The sequence below is a fragment of the Hippopotamus amphibius genome, chromosome 1, assembly GCF_030028045.1.
Source record: "Hippopotamus amphibius kiboko isolate mHipAmp2 chromosome 1, mHipAmp2.hap2, whole genome shotgun sequence".
Lineage (NCBI taxonomy): Eukaryota > Metazoa > Chordata > Mammalia > Artiodactyla > Hippopotamidae > Hippopotamus > Hippopotamus amphibius.
Genome location: NC_080186.1, coordinates 151,262,344 through 151,284,538, shown reverse-complemented (window position 1 = coordinate 151,284,538; position 22,195 = coordinate 151,262,344). Strand labels below are relative to the sequence as shown.

At 40.9% G+C, this 22,195-nt stretch overlaps 1 protein-coding gene across 2 annotated transcripts in view; it reads right to left on the bottom strand.

Annotated features, from left to right (window-relative positions):
* Positions 1-8,232: 8,232 nt before the first annotated feature.
* The window catches only part of SLC36A2 (solute carrier family 36 member 2), a 29,726-nt gene continuing 15,763 nt past the window's right edge, over positions 8,233-22,195 (bottom strand). For both annotated transcript variants that reach the window (XM_057730657.1, XM_057730665.1), the window contains 3 exons: positions 15,987-16,153; positions 13,511-13,680; positions 8,233-10,731 (listed from right to left, as the gene is read on the bottom strand). In XM_057730657.1, coding sequence (XP_057586640.1) covers positions 10,460-10,731; positions 13,511-13,680; positions 15,987-16,153 — 609 coding nt within the window. In that variant the 3' untranslated portion in view covers positions 8,233-10,459. The remainder of the gene's footprint in view (positions 10,732-13,510; positions 13,681-15,986; positions 16,154-22,195) is intronic.

Sequence of the window (22,195 nt, the reverse complement as noted above, 5' to 3'; positions counted from 1 at the left end):
TTTTATACATAGTAGTTTGTAGCTCTTAATTCCCTACCCCTATCTTGCCTCTCCCCCTTCCCCTCTCCCCACTGGCATCCACTAGTTTTGTTCCTTGTATCTGTGAATCTGTTTCCTCACAGAATGTGTTATATTAATTCGTTTGTTTTATTTTTTAGATTCCACATATAAGTGATAACATACAGTATGTGTCTTTCTCCATCTGACTTATTGCACTAGGCATAATACTCTCCAGGTCCATCTGTGCTGTTGCAAATTGCAAATTTTCATTCTTATGATTAATATCCCGTTGTGTATATATTTATATACCACATTTTCTTTATCTACTCATCTGTTGATGTGCACTTAGGTTGCTTTCAAATCTTGGCATTTGTAAATAATGCTGCTATGAACATTGGGGTGCATGTATTTTTTCAAATTAGTGTTTTTGTTTTCTTCAGATAAATACCCAGGAGTGGAATTGCTGGATCATACGGTAGTTCAGTTTTTAGTTTTTTGAGGAACCTCCATACTGTCTTCCACAGTGGCTGCACCAATTTACATTCTCACCAACAGTGTACAAAAGTTCCCTTTTCTCCACATCCTCCCAACATTTGTTATCTGTGGTTTTTTGATGATAGCCTTTCTGACAGGTGTGAAGTGATAGCTCATTGTGGTTTTGCTTTACATTTCTCTGATGATTAGTGATGTTGAATGTCGTTTCATGTGCCTGTTGGCCATCTCTATGTCTTCTTTGGAAAAATAAAGATACATATGTATACATATTTTAATGGCTATTAATTCTTTGCCTTTTAATATTTAATTTTTAATTCTTAATAGAATTCTGGCTTTGCCACTTACTAGCTGTGTGGCATGGCCAAGTCACTTAACCTTTCTGAGCCTTATTTTCCTCATCCGTAAAATGGGTATAATAGCAATACCATAGTCAGAGGATTTTTAGGAAGATTAAATGAGTTAATAAGTGTACAGCGTTTAGAATACTGCTCAGCTTCTGGTAAGCACCAGTAAGTTATTACTGTTGTTAATACATTTTTTAAATGGCTAGCTAGTTTTTCCAACACCATATATTGAATAATCTATCTTTTCCCCATTTTATTTGAAAGGTTTCCCTCATCATATTAATCAAATTTCTTTGTAGGTTTGCATCTGTTTTTTTATATATATATATAAATTTATTTTTATTTTATTTATTTATTTTTATTGGCTGTGTTGGGTCTTCGTTGCTGCACACGGGCTTTCTCTAGTTGCAGCGAGCGGGGGCTACTCTTTGTTGTGGTGCACGGGCTCCTCATTGCCATGGCTTCTCTTGCTGCAGAGCACGGGCTCTTGGTGTGTGGACTTCAGTAGTTGTGGCACATGGGCTCAATAGTTGTGGCTCACGGGCTCTAAAGCACAGGCTCAATAATTGTGGCACACGGGCTTAGTTGCTCTGCGGCATGTGGGATCTTCCTGGGGTAGGGATAGAACCCGTGTCCCCTGCATTGGCAGGCGGATTCTCAACCACTGTGCCACCTAGGAAGCCCTTGCATCTGTTTTTGTATTCTCCTTTTCCATTGGTTAGTCTTTTCTAATGCTAATACCACATTGTTTTAATTATGTAGCATATTTAATATCTGATAAGAAAGGGCCACTCACTTTACCTTTTTCATAATTTTATTTTCACCCCCTAAATTAATTCTTCTAGATAACTTTAAGAATCGTCTAACCCCCCCGATGAAATCTAGTTGGGCATTTTATTGAGATTAATTTATTTTATTATTTTATTTTCTTTTTTGAGATTAATTTCGATTGATAGATTATATTGGGCAAAATGATCATATTTACAATCTGAGTTTTCCCATCTAAAGCATGCATTATGACTCTATTTATGCACATCTTAATTTACGCCTCTTAGCAGAATTTATTTTTCTTCACATAGGTACAGCACATTTAAAAAGTTTGTTTCTAGGTACTTTTGTTTTCTATGGCTATGTATAGGTTTTCTAATAACCCCCCTTTATTTATTTTTATTATTTTTTAATTGAAATAACTGATTTATAACATGTTTCATGTGTACAATATTATATTTCTACTTCTCTATACACTACAGCATGCTCACCACCAAAAGTTTAGCTTCCATCCATCACCACACAGTTGATGCCCTTTACCCATTTTGCCCTCCTCCACCCCTCCCCCTCTGGAAACTACTACTCTATTCTCTACATCTACAAGGGTGAGTCAAAAATTATCCACACTCTTGGCTGTAGAATTTATTTTAATTAACTTTTAGAAAAGACAAATACATCATTTTTTGACATAATCTCCTTGCTTCTCAATACACTTTGTCCATCTGTCAACAAGCTTTCGTGTTTCCTCATTAAAAAATGTTTTAGGCTGAGCTGTGAGCCACGGATGCACTGCTTTCTTCACTTCATCAGAAGTGAATCTGGCTCCTTCCTGATGGCTAATACTTGTGCGACCTTCCTTGAACTTCTCTATCCATTCATACACACTTCTTCACGAAAAAACACTTTCTCCATACTGCACACCAAGTCTTCAATAAATAACGGCACCAGGTACACCCTCAGACCACAAAAAACAAATCACTGTACGTTGCTCTTCTTTCATGCAAATCACAAGTGGGGCCTCCATTTTTGCTTGCACCACAGTTACAAATGAACTGATGTAACACGTTCACACCTGCACAGCAGTGACTGGGGAGACAGTAGCCTTGAATGGAACGTGCTGATAAGACAGTGCGGCCAATAGGAGTTTTAATATAACTAGGGGGTGGATAATTTTTGACTCACCCTTGTATGTATTTGTTTTTGTCCAGTTTGGTTTGCTCATTTGTTTTCATTTATTAGTTTTTAATACTCCACATATAAGTGAAATCATAGGGTATTTGTCTTTCTCTGACTTATTTCACTTTGCATAATACTCTCAGGGTCCATCCATGTTGTCACAAATAGCAAGATTTTTATCTTTTTATTCAACTGTATATATATATATATATATATATATATATATATATATATATATACCACTTATTCTTTATCCACTCAGTTTCCATATCATGGCTATTGTAAATAATAACACAATGAACACAGGGGTTCGTTTATCTTTTCAAATGGGTGTTTTTATATTATTTGGATAAATGCCCAGAAGTGGGATAGATGGATCACATGGTAGTTCTGTTCTTAATTTGCTGAAGAATCTCTATACTGTTTTCCATAGTGGCTGCACCAATTTACATTCTCACCAACAGTGCACAAGGATTCCCTTTTCTCTGCTTCCTTGTCAGCACTTGTTATTTCTTGTCTTTTTGATGTCATTCTTACCGGTATGAATTGATATCTTATTGTGATTTTGATTTGCATTTTCCTTATAATTAGTGATGTTGATCATCTTTTCATGTGCCTATTGGTCATCTGTATGTTTTCTTTGGAAAAATATCTATTCAGCTCCTCTGCCCATTTTTTGAATGGGTTGTTTGGATTTTGTTGTTGTTGTTGAGTTGTATGAGTTCTTTATATATTTTGGATATCAACTTATTGAATATATCATTTGCAAATATTTTTTCCCATTCAGTAGGCTTTTTCCTTTTATTGATTGTTTCCTTTGTTGTGCTTTTAGTTTTATGTAGTCCCATTTATTTTTGCTTTTGTTTTCCTTGCCTGAAGAAACGTATCTAGAAAGATATTACTAAGACTGATGTCAAGGAGTGTACTGCCTATGTTTTCTTCTAGGAGTTTTAATCCACTTTGGGTTGATTTTTGTGTATGGTATAAGAAGTGGTCTAGTTTCATTTCTTTGCATGAGACTACTTATTGAACACTATTTATTGAAGAGACTATCTTTATTGTATGTTTTTTGATCCTTTGCTGTAAATTGTCCATGTATGTGTGTTTATTTCTGGGCTCTCAATTCTGTTTCATTGATCTATGTATCTGTTATTCTGCCAATACCATGCTGTTTTGATTACTATATTTTCATTGAAATCAGGGAGTGTGATACCTCCAGCTTTGTTCTTTTTTCTCAGGGTTGCTTTGGCTATTCAGAGTGTTTTGTGGTTCCATATACATTTTAGAATTTTTTCCTTTTCTGTGAAAAATATTGAAATTTTGATAGAGATTGCATTGAATCTGCAGATTGCTTTCGGTAATATGGACATTTTAACAATGTAAATTCTTCCAGTCCATGAGCATGGAATATTTTTCCATCTATTTGTGTTTTCAATTTATTTTAGTAATGTGTGATAGTTTTCAATGTACAGGTCTTTTGCCTCCTTGGTTAAACTTATTCCTATGCATTTTATTCTTTTTTGTTGAGATTGAAAATGAGATTGTTTTCTTAATTTCTCTTTCTGTTAGCTCTTTGTTAGTGCATAGAAATGCAACAGATTTTTGTATATTGGTTTTGTATCCTGCAACTTTTACTGTATTTGTTTATTATTTGTAATAGTTTGTGGTGGAGTCTTTAGGGTTTTCTACATACAGTTTTACTTCTTCCTTTCCAATTTGGGTGCCTTATTTTTTTTTCTTGCCTAGTTGTTCTGGCTAGGACTTCCAATCCTCTGTTGAATAAGAGTCGTGAGAGTGGGAATCCTCGTCTTGTTCCTGATCTTAGAGGGATAGCTTTCAGGTTTTTACTATTGAGTATGATGTTACCTGTGGGGTTGTCATATATGGTTTTTGTTATGTTTAGGTACGTCCCTTCTCTACCCACCTTATTGAGAGTTTTTATCAGAAATAGGTGTCTTGTCAAATGTTTTTTCTGCATCTATTGAGATGACCATATGGTTTTTATCCTCCATTCTGTTAACATGGTGTAGCATGTTGATTGATTTGCAGGTGTTGAACCATCCTTGCATCCCTGGAATAAATCCCACTTGATTATGGTGTATAAACCTTTTGATATATTGTTATTATGTGTCTTGGAGAGGTCTTTTTGCATTGAAGTAATTAGGTTTTCTCTTAACTTCATGGACTTGTATATCCAATTCCTTCCCCATGTTTGGGAAGTTCTCAGCTGTTATTTCTTTAATAAACTCTCTGCTCCCTTCTCCCTCTCTTCTCCTCCTGGGATACCCATTATTCTAATATTACCTCCCCTAAAAGCATCAGAGAGCTCTCACAGAATTTCCTCATTTAATTTTTTTAATTTTTTTTATTTTTATTTTTGGCACACGGGCTTAGTTGCTCCGTGGCATGTGGGATCTTCCTGGAGCTGGGATCGAACCCGTGACCTCTGCATTGGCAGGCGGATTCTTAACCACTGCTCCACCTAGGAAGCCCCCTCATTTTAAATATTATATTTCTCTTTCCTCTTCTACTGGTATCATTTCTAGATTTCTATCTTTGAGTTCTCTTTCTCTTCCATAAGGTCTGCTCTATTTCCAGTGCTTTCTAATGCATTTTTCATCTTATTTACTGAGTTCCTCAGCTCCAGAATTTATGTTTGATTCTTTTGTAGAGTTTCAATCTCTTGGGCAAAGTATTCCTTCTGTTCATTTATTTTATTCATGAGCTCAGAAACTACCTTTCTTTGTTTTCTTATAGTTCACTAAGTTTCTTCATGACAGCTATTTTGAATTCTCTAACAGACTGCAATATCCCATCACTTGTCTATGGAGAATTCTTTTTTTTATTTTGGTGGTGGTATAATGTTACCATTGTTCTTCATGGTTCTTGATGAATTATCCCTCTACTGGCACATTTGAAGTTAAAGACAGGTTAGAAGTTAGAGTCCTTTCTTTTGTTTTCAGGTAGGTGGTGCCATAACACAAGGTTTTGGTTTCTCTTACCTGCACTGCCCCTGGTTACATTTGAGAGCTGGCACTTCCAGCCTCTGTGAGAGGTGTAGCTCCATGCCTTTGTTATTGCTTCTTGTGCCTCTGGCGTCCTTGCTGCCTTGCTTCTGCCAGAGCCACTCTTGTCACCAGGATGGTTGGCTCTTCCCTAGCATCTGTGATGCCCTGAGTTGTACGCTCTGCTGCTGTTGGGGAAGGGAGATGGTGGGGGAGGCGGTGGTGAGATGGGGTCTTGCAGGTGGCTCTACTGTGTCTGGGGTTGTAAGGTTCGAAGGCTCCACCACTGAAGATGAAGGGGACAGGCTGGGGTCATGCGTGCCTCAGTGGCTCGAGGGACAGGGCCCCAGGCCCCACTGCCACTGTTGCCCAGTTACCTGTGGCTGCAGGCACAGCTGTGGTCAGGAGGCCAGAGTTGTGTGCACCACCTCCCCTTCTGCTATTGGCTCTTTGAAGCTGTGGGCTTAGCTGCCATGGTCAGAGGACTGGGATTGTAGGCACCAACTCTGCTGGTCCCTTGGTTCTGCCTCCTCTATGTGTTTCATTCTACCTATCTTTAGGTATACAGATGTGTAGAATTCCCTGGTGTCCTGGTGTGTTGGGCAGAGGCACCTTTATTGAGTTGTGGATGTTTGACTGGTTGTAGACTAAAGGGGAGAGAGAGGTAGCTCTTCACTCCATGTTGCTGACATCACTCCATTCATTTTGTTTTTTGATGACAATTAGTATGTAGGGAAGATAATGATTTTGCAGATTCTGTTTTGTTACTGTCTACTTTACTGATTCCTTTTGTCTAACAGCATGCAGTTAATTCCCCTGAGCTTTCCAGTTAATTGCACTGCAAATATCTTTCTTTCCAAAATTTACACCTTATATTATTTTTGTGTTAATAACATACTGATATCAAACCTCCTTTTCTAATTTCACACTTTGCTGAAACTGCTTTTAGTGTTTCACTGTTAATTATGATGCTGCCCCTGAGATCACCTTCCTCTTTCTCCTCCTCAGGTCATGTTAAACTTTTTATATTTTTATAATATTACGAGTTTTCTTTGAAAGTTAGGATTACGTCATGAAATTCTATTATTTTTTTCTTCCCTGATCTCAAGTGCTATTTACAATAACAGACTTATTAATGTCAAATCATTTTTGCATTCATAGGGAAAGCTCCATGGTATACTGTTCTTTTATTATGCTGCTAGATTCTGTCTGCTATTTTTTTAAGATGCTTGTGTTTATGTTTATATTTGGTCATGGCTTTTCTGTGTGCTTTTGTCAGATTTTGGTATCAGAATCTTTGTATAAAAAGTAGGGAAGGAACTTCCCTGGTGGTGCAGTGGTTAAGAATCCACCTGTCAGTGCAGGGGACACAGGTTCGAGCCCTGGTCCGGGAAGATCCCACATGCCACAGAGCAACTAAGCCCGTGCGCCACAACTACTGAGCCTGAGCTCTAGAGCATGCAAGCCACAACTACTGAGCCTGCATGCTGCAACTACTAAAGCCTAGAGCCCGTGCTCTGCAACAAGAGAAGCCACCACACTGAGAAGCCTGTGCACCGCAACAAAGAGTAGCCCCCACTTGCCGCAACTAGAGAAAGCCCAAGCACAGTGATGGAGACCCAATGCAGGCAAATAAATAAATAAATAAATATTTAAAAGAAAAAAAAAAGTAGGGAAGACTTTCTTCTCTCTCTAGGCCTGAAAAGAGTTTAAATAACATCAGGCAGAATTGAAGGGTGGCAAGGAAATCCTGCTTTGCTCCTGATTCACCATACAGTCCCCAGAAACCCCCTCCTCAGTTCATAGCTGATTTATTACTATAAAGAGAGGCTGTGGGGTTTCTAATGTTTCAAAATGTACAATCCACTGGACACATTTTCCCCATTTTTACTTTAACCACCATCATTCAAAAGCCTCTCCTGGGCTCTATAAAGCAGTGACGGGTGTTGATGTGGAAAGGCTTCAGTCCTGAACCCAATCAAACTACATGTTTGATTGTCAGCAAGTTACTCAGTATCTCTAAGCCTATTTCCCTATCTGAAAATGAGAACAATGACACTACATACTCATAGCTTCACTGTAAGGATTAAATGAGACAATCACACGCAAAACACTTAAAAAGTGCTCATTGAGGGATGGAAGGATTTTCTCTGATCCTTGATTCAAACACAAGCCTCAAAAGTTACAGAATCAGTAGAGGGGTACAGAGGGGGAAGCCTCTATGTGTGTGTGTGTGTGTGTGTGTGTGTGTGTGTGTAAAAACCCCAGTATCGAACAATTAAAAAGATTTAATACCCCTAACACACACAATTCTAATAGTTGGTATCTTTGGTGTTGCTGACAATTACTAGTACGTTTCCCCAGATTGTTCTTATTGCTTATATCAATGTTGCTAAATTTATTTTTTCTTTTCAAGATTTAACTTCAGCCAGACTGATTATGATAAGATTAACCTGATCATCTTACATAGTAGGAGCTTGTCCTTGGAGAATGAACGTGACCATTTTTTAATAACAGAGAAAATCTTAAACTTAGCAAGGTTGGGTGGGTTGATACTTGAGCAGGGTGGAGGAGACAAGCTCAGAGAGAGGAAGACCACTTTGCCAAGGCTCTGAACCAATCAGTGGAAGTCCTTTGGGTGTTCCACATTTCTGATGTAGAAATGATGACCCAGCTCTCTGGCCAGGTGGGCTGTGGACCACTGCACAGGCTATGAGCATCCCATCTCCCAGCAGGTATTCTGCAGACTGTGGGATCTGGGTGTGGAGCTTGTGTTCATGAAGTACCTTTTGGAAGCCAGCAGGCAGAAAGTGACACACAAAAGAGGAGACCAGGACTTGGGAATTGGGGCAGACACTCCCCTCACCCCTCCACATCTTCCCTAGGCTGCAAAGGGAGGAAGATGGATAAAATACGCAGGAAAGGGCTTTTTAAAATGTTGTCTTAAAACCAAGGCTGAAACAAGCATGGGTCACTTTCCAAAACCACAGAGTGTAACGAGAAACATCCCTACCCCCCACTGAACTATAGATCTGCCTACAACATCTCATTTATCTATATGCCTTTCCCCAATTTTAGTGCGGAGGGAGGGAGCAGTCACCACCAAGAAGGCTGAAGTGCTGTGTTGGGTTGACGGGCTCCTGGCTGCCAGCCAAGGTCAGACATGACAAAAGACACGGGATTGTCAAGGCGGTAGGACTAAGTGGAAGAACGGTCAGATTCAGTGTTGGGAGACCCAAGTTCTCCTCAAAATCCAGCTCTAATGTGCCATCAGTGGAAAGTCATCCTCAGTACTCCAAAGCAATTAGTGTCTCCTGCCCTGATAAGGATCTATGATGGTACTGACTTAGCTGATGAGCTGTCATTATTCCCCACTGGAGAAGAGACTAGCTTGAGGATGGAGATTCTTTTCTCACTCATTAGTGTATCCCCTTTAGAGTAATGTATCAGTTAGCTTTTGTTGCATAAAAACGTCTGCATCTTATGGCTTAAAACTAAAAACATTTATTGTTTGTCATAATTCTGCGGATCATCTGAGGAATACTTATAGTCTGGGACAGCTTGACTGGGGCTGTATATAGTCTAGGATGCTTCACTCACATGTCTGGAGGTCGGCAGGCTGGCTGTTCTGGGAGATGGAGCTCAAGTGGAATGATTCATTTCCGCTCCCCATGATCTCATCCTCCAGTAGACTAGCCCTGGCTTCTTCACCTGGTGCTCTTGGCTCCACAGAGCAACATGATGAAAGTTCCTATGCATTAGCCATCACCAAACCTTGCATCACATTTACTAATGTCCCATTGGCCAAAGCAAGTTACAAGGCCAAGACAAGATTCAAGGGGTAGAGATATAGATTTCACTTCTTGATGGGAGGAGCTGCAACGTCACATTGTCAAGAGGAATTTGTGGCCATTTTTGCAAACTATTACAAGAACTTTGGACTATGCTTGGTGTGAGGTGGGTAAGCAAGAAGGCTTGTTGTGAGAATCAAGAGGTTAAAAAAAAAAGAGTCAAGAGGTAAATAATGAAATATTGTCATTGTCCATCCCCCCGCCATTGGCACATCCACTTCTGTGATGACTATCCTTTGTTGAGACCTCTGAACTGGGCCAGAACTTTATCCAGTTGTTTAGAAAGTTTAAATATGACGGCTCCTTTCTGCCTGAGATTTGCAGCTCACGTTGGCCCTCTGGATCCTATCCATCTGGATACTGGAGCTGTGCACACCTTGCTGGGTTCTAGATTATGTCCCTTCTCCTAATCTTTGCTCTCTAAACAGATGGGGAAAAGAGGACATCCTTTGTCTACCAAATCACCATCAGCTTTAGCTGGCTGCACCTCCTTCTGTCAGTTGTTGCCTCTTGGATGCCCCCTCGTGGCTTCCTCTTGCATAGCCCCACTCAAGGTGTGAAATTCATCACATGAATTGCCAAAAAGCTGGATGGAATCAAGAGCCTTCCGTGGGAGAGCTCTCAGTGTAGTGGAAAGCTAGAAACGGAAAGAAAATAAATTAAAAAAATTTAAGTCTAGACCTTGTAGCTGGTGAGTCCGTGCTTGTTTCACTGTGACTTGACCCAGAGAAAGGTAAAGCAGCAAAATATAGATAATGCCTATAAAAGAGATTTATATCATTAAATGTCAGGTGCTGGTGGGGAAGAAGCAGCGCCATTTTCACTGAATAAAAGTGGTGGAGTTGGAAAAGGTGAGAGGGTCTTCTGACCGGATCAGCTCGTTCAGGGCCTGGTAGGTCCCCATCACAAAGCCCACGAAGCCCAGGATGCTGATCAGGGCGTCCTTGATGATGGTGACGGGGCTCATGCCCTCCGAGTAGAAGGTGGCGATCTCCAGGAGGGGCGGGATGATGAGGGCCAGGGCACTGCTGCTCAGGGAGCCCACCAGAGAGAGGACCAGGTCCAGGCGGGGGATGAGGATGGCTAAGACGCCTGCGGGAGATGATACGGGACAGATGGATCTTCCCAGGCTTAGCCAAAGTTTTAAAGTTTGTTTTAAAAATCCTTTTCTTAAAACATACACCAGTTGTTTCTCACACATTTGGTTACAGAAAGAAAAAGTTGAAACTCCTGTAATACCCCTAATCACATGCACTGGAGGTTACACATTAACATTTTGGTGTGTCTCTTTTCAATCATTTTTCAACCAATTATTTTTCAAATATATATGTTCATATTGTTGGGGAGAAAAACTTTCCCTCTTGCCATTTTGGTTCAGTGTTTGGGGGCCTGAGAATTTAACTGACAATAGGCAGATTAACAGGAGGAAAGACAAAGTTTATTTAGGACTAGGAAGCCTTCACATGAATTGGCTCCGAAGATAGGGGTTCATATACCTACTTCAAAAGGGGAACTGGATGGGGGAGAAATAGCTTCCATGCAAGAACAAGTGAAAGGTATGACATTCTTTGACAATTTAAATAATTAGTCTGTGGTGATGGTTAGTCTTCTTTCTGATTAAAAATCTCCCAGAAAAGGGATTTATGGTGCCTGTATTTTTCAGAAGTTCCTGCTTAATTCAGCAAAGGAAGTTTAGATAAGGTTTTTTTCCCCCGTGGCTGCTTGTTTTAATGCTCTTTAGCTTAGCACAATTTTTATGCCACAGAAGTACAATTTGAATCTCTACATGTTCAATGATTAAGCTCTTACATAATAAATAACACTAAATAACAGTGCTGGGAAGTGTCCCAGCTGTTTAGAATATATCAATGTACAAAACAGACCAAAAAAACCTCTACCTTCATGGAACTAACATTAATAATTAACATGACTACAAGTACCTCTTACTTGCACACAATTAGAATGTGAAATTATTTACAGGACAAAGGGGACTTCAGTGGGAACAAGATCACAGGGTCCCTTTAAAGGAGTATCTTCTCCAGGTTTTACATTCAGGTCAGAAAATATCTAACAAAGAGACACTACAGGCTACAGATTTTGAATTTATATATATATAAAATATATATAAATTACAGTTTTATATATATATACATATATAAATATATATATATTTATAGGCTCTTTTATAGGCCTAGGCTTTTACATTTTTTATTTTACTCAATGGACAATTTTCCTAGTTACAAAGAAAGCCCAGAAGGTTCCCCCAGGTCTCCCAAGATGGAGTGTGGTATAACAGAACAAAACAGGACTGTAAGGCAGGATTCTGGTTTCTCCCTGTGTGGCCTTGGGTAAGTCTCCACCCATTTCTCAGCTTTCTTCCTCATCTGCCAAATGGGGTTAGTATCTAACCTTTTTAGGTAGTATGGTTCATACTGCAAATGATGTTAAGGTTTTATTTTATTTATTTGTTTATAAATATTTATTTCTTTATTTTTATTTTGGCTGCGCTGGGTCTTAGTTGCGGCACATGGAATCTTCATTGCGGCATGCACACTCTTAGTTGCAGCATGCATGCAGGATCTTGTTCCTGATCAGGGACTGAATTGGGGCCCCCTGCATTGGGAGCACAAAATCTTACCCCCGGACCACCAGGGAAGTCCCGATGTTAAAGTTTTAAATGAGTTAATTCATGTAAAGCACTCAGAAAAGTTATTTTTATTATTACTGCATTATTACTTTATTATTATTACTTGTTTGCAAGTAATTGCATATGTACTGATTGGGGCAATGCATGCAAAAGCTTAAGGAATTGTTATCTTCATATCTGGGGCAAATTCATTGATTTTTCTGGAGTCTCTGATATTCTGAATGGTAGTGTCCCTGCCTCCTAGGACACACTGGGAATAAATGACTTCAAAGGAAGAAAATCAATCAGTGTCCCATGTTTTATATGGGCTGGTCTAGCACGGCAAGAATCACAATTAAAAGGAGCCTTAAGGACAGCTGGGCCACGTCACACACAATGCAGGAATCTCTATCATTTTCCCCCTCAATAAAATACTTACAGAAAGCGGCACCCTCTATCATAGGGCCTGGAGCACAAGGAGGGCTGCCAAGGGGCCGAGTGGGGACAGCTAAAGCCAACAGGTGAACACCAGCCCACTGGAGGCCAAGGAGCGCCAGCTGACTGCTGCCAATAGGGATGTGACCCTAGGTTTGCCCAAATCATTTTATTTCCCCCCCAAACATTAGAAACCTGCATTTGTATGTGAGATCTCTCCCACATTTTTAATGTTGGCCCAAATTTATACATTATGAAGGTGAAACAACATACCTCTGATGTCAGATTAGACACTCACTGGTCGCCATTTCAACCTCTGTCCTGGAGGTGAAGGGTGACGGGTCTGGACGTGGGTTCAAATCCCACCTCTGGCACTTCCTGCCCACTTACTTATCGCTCCCTGCTTCAGCTTTCTCATTTATAAAGTAGGGTTTATTACAGTCCTACCTCATAAGAGTTCCTGCAAGGACTGAATAAAATACTATGAAATATGGAACCGAAAGGGCTTAGCAGAGTGGCTGGCACATAGTAGGTGTTTAATAAAAGTCAGTTCTTATTGTGATTATTATTTGATAAGCTGTCACTCCCCCAAGCTGGACACTGGTAAATCTGTCTAATTAGGTACACGTAAGAATTAAGTTGTCTCTAAACCTTAAATGAAATGAATTACTACTTGGAAAGCCTTAGCATGGCCCCTGAAATACAGTTAGCATGCAATCACGGCTGGTTATCATGACTATCGTCTACCATCTGGCGGATTCCTGACAGCCCTCAGGAGAAGAGCAAGCACGTGCTCTGCCTTCTACTCACATGTCACGCTGACCATGGCGAGGCGGATGCACAAGTCCAGAGGCAGTGCCCAGCGCTTTGCCACCTGGGAGGTGGTGAAAGGAATGATGATTTCTGCAGGGACGTAGAACTGCAGGGCGTAGGTGCACAGGATGCCACTGATGTAGAGGATCTTGACTGACTGGTACAGCCTGCAGGACAAACCAGAGCAGTGCTCTCAAGGCCAGTGTACTCTGACACCTGGCCTCTTTTTTTGTTTTTGGTTATTGTTGTTTGTTTGTTTGGGGGGTGGGGTTGCCTGTGCTGCAATGCATGTGGGATCTGAGTTCCCCAAGCTGGAATCGAACCCACGCCCCCTACATTGGAAGCACAGAGTCTTAACCACTGGACTCCCAGGGAAATCCCTGGCCTCCTTGTACATTCATCTCTGACCTTGGAACAGTCCCCTGGGCAAATGTTTCCTTGTCTGAAAATGATGGGGAGGGACCTTCTACAAGAGGAAGTCACAGCAGAGCCTGCAGTGGAAACAGAGTGATACATCACACATTCAAGGGGAAACAGTTGAGAGGATCACCTCTAAGTAAAAAGAAACTTGGGTATGGGTATATATAACACCTTCATAAACCATTATCACTTGATGCTGAATTTTAGATTTTAGGAAAGAGAGGCTCAGGCCAGGTACCTTGCTCAGGGAGATACAAGTGATAAGTGGTGAAGACCAAAAAACCTGGGTCTAAAAGATTTGGTCCTTTGTAATCTCTGTCTGTCCTTAGACATTCTCAGGTTCCCCCAAAGCTGTTGGCATATAACAGGCTCTCAACAAATGCTTCTCGTAGGTTGAAAGAATTGTAGAATCCTGAATCCCTGGGGGAAGAGGTTGTCTACAAAGAGGGTTGTGTGAGGGTTGGGAGATAAAAGGAGAGGCAGGGTTACTTGCAGGCCTCAGACTAGGGGCCAGGAGAGCATGTGACAGGGGATGTTGAGTTTTATCAATGCCTTTTCTGACCTATGAGATAAGGCTTTTTTCCTTTGGTCCACTAATGTGGTAGATGCATCTGGCATGTTTAATAAACCTGTATTTATTCAGTCCATTCCTTAAAAAGGAAAACTTCCACACTTCTGTGTTTCTTGCTCACACTAGTGCAGAGCTGGAACATGCTGCCTGGAACACCCTCTCTACTCCCTTTCCATCTGTGCAAACCCCGCCTATTTGTTTTGAAATTCCCATCCTTTGAGGAGGTACTACATGCCAGATGCTTTTAGATGTGTCCAACTTAATCCACATGATAACTCTGCTTTTTATAAGAGGAAACCGAGGGTCAGAGTAGTTAAATAAACCATCTGTGACCACGAGCTAGGAGTTGGTGTAACTAGGACTTGGACCCAGAGGTGCCTGTAGTTGTCCTTGTTTGGATGGAGTTGTCTCATTGGACAGGAAGATTCCCTGTACTCCCATTCCAATGTACTTTCTTTCCCCAGGAGTCCTCAAGGCCTCTCCACTATTCTGGAGAGTTTCTTTTTCTGCTCTGTGTTATATGTGTACATGCACTATCCCTTCCCCATTCCCACTGGAGCATGAGCTGAGGAAGATCATGAAACTCAAAATCACAGTCCATTCACGTTAGCACCCTCCACAGCCCCCATGCATCTGCACTGGCATCTACATGTAACTGGGATGCAGTAAATGCTTGATGAATGATAGTGATCAAACTGGTGAAGAAGCACCCTCTAGACAACTTAAGCCTCCAAGTAATGTTTAAAAAGATAGGCATCTCGTAATTAATGACATGCCTCCGTGTGGGAGGAAGTGCTGCACAATGTGATAGGGGTTAATCTATTTAAATATTGCAGCGTTGGGACTTCCCTGGTGGTCCAGCTATTAAGACTCTGCACATCCAATGCAGCGGGCACAGGTTTGATCCCTGGTCAGGAAAATAAGATCCCGCATGCCACATGGCATGACCAAAAATAAATACATACATACATAAAAAAATATTCCAGTGTTGAAGTCTGGGTCAGCTAACTGTTGCATGAACTGGGTCATTTGAATATAAACATTTTCCAGATTCCAATGGTCTTCCCCAGTTGGGTTTTGTTTTACTACTTTCTCATCCTAGCTATTCTGTAAGATTTGGTAGCGCAGTAAATGTAATTGGAGCCACCCACCGGCTCCTCTCTCTGCCTCTCACCCTCCACTGTGCCCTTTCTTTCTCTCCTTAGGTGACCAAGGACCCTGACTTCTCTCCCCTCTCTTCCTAAATCATGTCCTTCCTTACACTAAGCTATCAAAGCCTCACTCAACATGGGAAGCTGTTTTCGAAGAAGAGCTCCCTGGACCGAGAATCCAGAGCCTGGGGTTCCAGTGACAGCTCCGCTTCTCCCTGTGGAGGCCCTCCAGGCCTCAGTTTGCCTTCTGTGGAAGGGAGGAGAAAGAGACCTATATGTTCCCATTCCCACCAGTCCTGAGTCCCCACTGCGTGAGGGCCTGTGGCATTACCAGCAGTTGGGCAGGTTAAGGGTTATGCTGGCCTTGATGCCATTTCCGAACCGCAGGTAGCCCAGAGTCCCGATGCTGATGTAGAGGGCAGTAACGATGGACATTCCCAAAGACAGGATGAGTGGGAAGCGGCGGGCATCCTTCATCTTGTTTTCCAGGGGCAGAACCTACAGAAATAGCCCAACGTAAGAAGAGAGGAGGAGAAAGAGGAACGCAAGTATAAAAGAAAGGCATGCCACTTTTGGGGGTATATACACAAAACTGGAAGCAGGAACGTACATAGATATTTGTAAGCCCACGTTCATCGCAGCATTATTCACAGTAGCCAAAAGCTGGAGGCAACCCAAGTGTCCACTGATGAAGGAATGGATAAACAAAATGTGGTCCATACATAGAGTGGAATATTATTCAGCCTTTACAAGAAGGAAAGCCTGACACATGCCCTAATGTGGATGACTCTTGAAGACATTAAGCTAAGTGAAATAAGCCAGTCACAAAATGACAGGTACTCTGTGATTCCACTCGTATAAGGTAACTGGAGTAGTCAGATTCAGAGTCAGAAGGCAGATTGGTGATTCCCACAGGCTGGGGGGAGGGAGAAGTGGGGAGTTACTGTCTAATGGGTACACAGTTTCGGTTTTGCAAGATGAAAAAAAATGGATGGCAATGATGATGGTATAACAATATGAAGGCACCAGTAGTTTATGTCACTGAACTGTACACTAAAAATAGTTAAGATGGTAAATTATATGTTGGGTATATTTTACCACAATTAAAGAAAAAAAGAGAGATAAAAGAAAGGAAAGGAAGGCCTGGAGTCACAAGGTGAGTCCTAGACCATTCAGAGCTGGAAGAGCCCTGCAGTTTGACCAGATGAGAGCTCAGCACCCAGGGCAGCCCAATCTGGCCAGCAGGTGCATTTTGTTTGGCCAGTCTGTCTAAAGATAGTTGAATATGAATGCTTTCAAGCACAACATTCTTCCCCCACCTACCAGGTCCACCTTTCCCTCTCACACTGACATATACCAGGCCTCTCCACCCACACTGCCTTCCAGAGGCATCTGAGTTTGAGACTCCCAATTCTAGCGCACTCGCCCCTCTCTGTACAGATGGGGAGGCCAAGACTCAGCTTATGCGGTAGGCTGGTGGCAGCGCTGGGACTAGAGCGTCCTCATTCCCCGGAAGCATATTTCCCCACATACCGTGTTCTTAGGATCCTTCATCCCCAGATGCATACCTGGCTCTAAGAGAATCCAAATTGAGGCTAGCCTGCCTCTTGGGCCTGTTGGGCATTTCAGTCACTTCTATCTTTGGCACCAACTCTTTGGCCTCATCTCATAATCCCTCCTTAGGCTTCTATTGACCAAGGGCCCACCCTCACCTTCCCCGTATCCTTCATCAGGCTGTGTGCTAAGCATACTTCATGCACCATTAGGGTGCTCTATGCCTCAGTTTCCTTGTCTGAAAACTTACCTGTTAGAATCTTTTGGAGAATTACATGAGCATTGAAATGGTACATAGTAGGTGCTTAGTAAATGTTAGCTACAGTTATTTTTTAATACTGTGAAGACCACAACTCTGTGAAGCTGGTACCTATGTAATTCTTATTTTACAACAAGGCTCTGAAGATGATACAACTTGCGCCAAGCTATACAGCTTGGAAATGGCAGAGGCAGACTGCAGACCAGGGCTGTCCTCCGAAGACCAAGTACTTACTTCTACCTGATCTTGCCTAAACTCCTACAGCAATGGACTTGCTTATGACTCAGTGAGAACTTAGCACCTATTCCTTCGTATTGTTAAATCCTTTTTTGTCCTGCCTTCCCATGCAAATGGAAGATGTATAAGTGGAGTGCGGTTCTGGGTCTTTCCACTTTCTTCTGGGTTAGATGCACATTCCTAGTTGTAGCAGGTGCTTGGGAAAATGTCCAGGGGATTATGTGAAGAGCAATCCAACATGAGCTTTCTTACTCTGCAATACATTTTTGCTGCATAAATTCCCCAGGCTAAAAATGGTCTTTTTACAAGCCCAGGTCATACTAAGTACAGTAAGTTCCCTACATACAAATGAGTTCTGTTCTGAGAGCACATTCGTAAGTCCTACTTGTTTGTAAGTCCAACAAAGTTAGCCTAGGTACCCAACTAACACAACCGGCTACATAGTACTGTACTGTAATAGGTTTATAATACTTTTCGAACAAATAATACATAAAAACAAACCACAAAAATAAAGAAAACATTTTTAATCTGACAGTATGGTACCTTGGAAAGTACAGTAGTACAGTACACACAGGGGCTGCATCGGTGAACAGGCAAGAAGAGTTACTGACTGGAGGAGGGAGAGGAGGTGGGAGACAGTAGAGCTAGAGGATTGTCAGCAACAGGAGACGGAGGGCGAGCTGCAGTTTCATTCATGCCTGGCACTGATGGAATGCGTATTCACATCTCTGAAAGTTCTCAACTTGAAGGTTCGTATGTAGGGGACTTACTGTAACTGGCTTTCTCCCCCAGCCCCGGCACCTCTCCCAAATCAATCAAAGAGATTAAATGGCCATTCACATAAAGTGGGAAGGTCTCTGGATTTGGGAGTGAGTAGCACCAGCTGCAGCAGTTCCCAACTGGGGATGCAGCTCAAGACCCTGTCCCTCTTTGAGGTTAGGCTCCTCTTCTGTAAAATTGGAGACTGGGCTAGAAGGTTTCTAAAGGTAATTTGAACTCTGATACCAATAATCATTAGCACATAGTAGATGTTCATAAACACTTACTGAACACATAGAATCATCATCTTATAGTTCAAGAATTAAGGTTCAGAGATTAGCCTGTGACTAAAGTAAGATTCCAGTACATTCTGCCTCCAAAGTCATTTGCTCAATCACTGTACTCTTCTTTTTGCCATGACTGTTTAAAATTCTAAATATAAAGTGCTTTTGGGTTCCATTAAGATGGTGTAAGCACACTGCGTCATCTCTCTCTCACTGATTAAAACTAAAAGCCCTGGACAGAATACATAAGACAGCTATCCATGGACTCTGAAAGGTATGTAATAGAAGGTGAATTGCTCAAAACCAGTAAAAATGGCCATTATGGCAGTGAGTTTCCTGAGTTTTTTCTTCTCATATCTCCTAGTTTAGACTCAAGGGGAACCCAAATCCTAGAACTATAGTGGATGTAGACAGAAAAAACTCAGAAAAAAAACCCTCTTTCTGGCTAGAGAACCTAAAATAGGGGACCCTGTGGGACAGAGAGCATGGAGAGAATCCCTATTATTCTGTTTCCTCTTTTGCTCTCCAGGCCATACCCCCAAGGCAAGTCTCAGTCACAAAGCAGCAATCTGCTGTGTCAGTGATTGTGGTGGTTACACAGCCACCTAAAAATCGGAGACAGATTCCTTCTCTTGGAGCAGATGAACAGGGAAAGAGGGCTTTGGGAGTCCAAAGAATAAGGGGGGAATCGGACTGGCTACATAATTTGTGAGGCCCAGTGTAAAATGACAATGCAGGGCCACTTAATCAAAGATCAAGAAATTCAAGATGATGAACGCAGGGCAGTGAATCAAGTGTGGGATCCTTCTAAAGGCAGGGCCTCAGGTGACCACACAGGTTGCATGCCCAGGAAGCCAGACCTGGAAGGAATCCCTATTGCTCATTTCTTCTCTTCTTACTCTCAGTGCTCACCCTCGAGTTAGGCCTGGTCACAAGAAGTAGATAGGAGTATCGGGAGGCTACAACCCTGGCTTTCTAGCCAGAGGACCAGAAAAAGAAGCTGCTGGGTGTGTGTGTAGCACACGGGTGAGTTTGCAGGAAAACACGGAAATGAGAGGGAGCCAGAGAAAGTGATCCCCTAAATCTGTGAATGAAGTCTGGGCTCAGCCCTGAGCTGCACACCTATGGAACTGATGTGAAGCAACAAACAAAGGCTTTGCAAGCTAACCTATTGTGTAGAGAGACCACCATCTGGTCCCTGGGTAGCACACAGGCAAGGTGAAGCCAAATACCACTTCAAAGTCTTTGAAAACTAATCTGATATTAAAACCATTGTCTACTGAAGGTGGATCAGGACTTGTGGTCTGAATCTAATCAGACTGACTGCTTGCTAAAATAAAAAAAGTCAACATTCTCCAGAGGATTTTAACAGGCTCCGGAGTCTCATGAAATAATATACGAAATGTGCAGGATACAGTCTAAAATTAATCAGCATACAAAGAACCAGGAAAATCTCAATACTTCTCAAGGGAAAAGACAACAGATGCCAACCCTAAGATGAGTCAAACTATGGAAACATCAGACAAAGACTTGAAAGCAGCTATTATAACTATCCACTGTGAAGTAAAGGAGAATACTATCGAAACAAATGGACAGATAAAAGTTCTCAGCAAAGAAGCTGAAGGAATAAGAACCAAAGAAATTTAGAACTGAAAACCCCCACTGGAGGGGCCCAATGTAAATGAACACAGTGAACTTGAAAATAGATAACAGGAACTATTAAATCTGAACATAAAAGAGAAAAAACAATTTTAAAAAATGAATAGAGCCTCAGAAACTAGTGGGACATATATCACAGTGCCTAACATTCAGGTCACTGGAGTCCCAGAAGGGGAAGAGAAAGAGATTGGTGCACAAAAAAAAATTTTTGAAAAAGATAATAGCTGAAAACTTCACCAATTAGGTAAAAGACATATATTTACAAATTCAAGAAATTAAGTGAATTTCAAACAGGACAGACTCAAAGAAAACTAATCCAGACAATACAATACAACTGCTGAAAACCAAAGATTTTTTAGAAAAGTATCTTGAAAGTAACCAGATAAAAACAATGATTCAGATAACTGGAGATTTCTCATCAGAACCATGGAAGGCAAAAGGAAGGGAAACCATATTGTCAAAGTGCTAAAAATAAAGACTGTCAACCTAGAATTCTATATTGTGCAAAAACATCCTTCAGGAATAAAGGCAAAATAAAGACATTCTGAGATTAAAAAATGAAAAAAATTTGTCACCAGTCTAAAAGAAATGCTGATGGAGTTCCTTCACGTTAAAGGGAAATGATGCCACAGGGAAACTTGTGATTTTAGGAATAAAGAAAGAGCGACAGAAATGGTAGTTATCTGGATAGATACATTAGACTATTTTTCTCCTACTAAGTTTATCAAAAGGACTATGTGTGACTATTGAAAGCAAAAATTTTAACATTGTCTGATGGTATTTTGATATACGCAGATGTATTGGGTTGGCCGAAAAGTTCGTTTGGGTTTTCGGCCAACCCAATGATACATATGGGCATTACAACATACAGGGGGATAGAAAAGAGAACTCTGTAAGATTTCTATAGTTTACTAGAAATGATAAAATATTAACTCTAAGTAAACTGTGAAAAGTTATATATGTATATTGTAATCCCTAGAGCATCCATGAAAAGTATTACAGAGAGCTATATAGTCAAACCTCTGATGGGCAAACTAAAGTAGAATACTAAAAAGTATTCAAAGAATCCAAAAGAAGGCAAAAAGAGAAAATGGGAAAGCAAAAGGAAGGGTAAAACAGAAATCAAATAATAAAATGCAGACCTAATAAACATAATAATTACATTAATTGCAAATGGTCTAACCACACCAATTAAAAGACAAAGATTGTGGTTGCCAGGGCTGGGAGCAGGGGAATGGCAAGTGACTGCCTAATGAGCATAGGGTCTCTTTTTGGGGTGATGAAAGTGTTTTGGAATTAGACGGTCGTGATGACTGCACAATGTTGTGAAGACACTAAAAGCCACTGAATTATATGTCTTAAAATGGTTAAAATGTTGAATTTTATCTCGATAAAAAAATTAAAAGCATGGGAAAAGATATATCACACAAATACTAATTCGGACAAAGTTGGAGCTCTAATATTACATGATTTTAAGATAAAGCTTGCGTTATCAAGATATTTTGGTATTCGTGAAAGGATAGACACACTGATCAATGAATCAGTATAGGAAGTTCAGAAATTGGCCCATACTCGTATATCAATTAGCTTTCTATAAAGATGCAAAGGTAATGCAATGGAGAGTAGATGGCCTTTCAACAAATGGTGCAAGAATAACTGGGCATCCTTAAAAAAACTGAACTTCAACCTATAAATGCTTTTAACAAAAATTAACTCAGAATGGATCATAAATCTAAATGTACAATGAAAACAAAACACTTAGAAGAAAATATAGGAGAAAAATCTTTG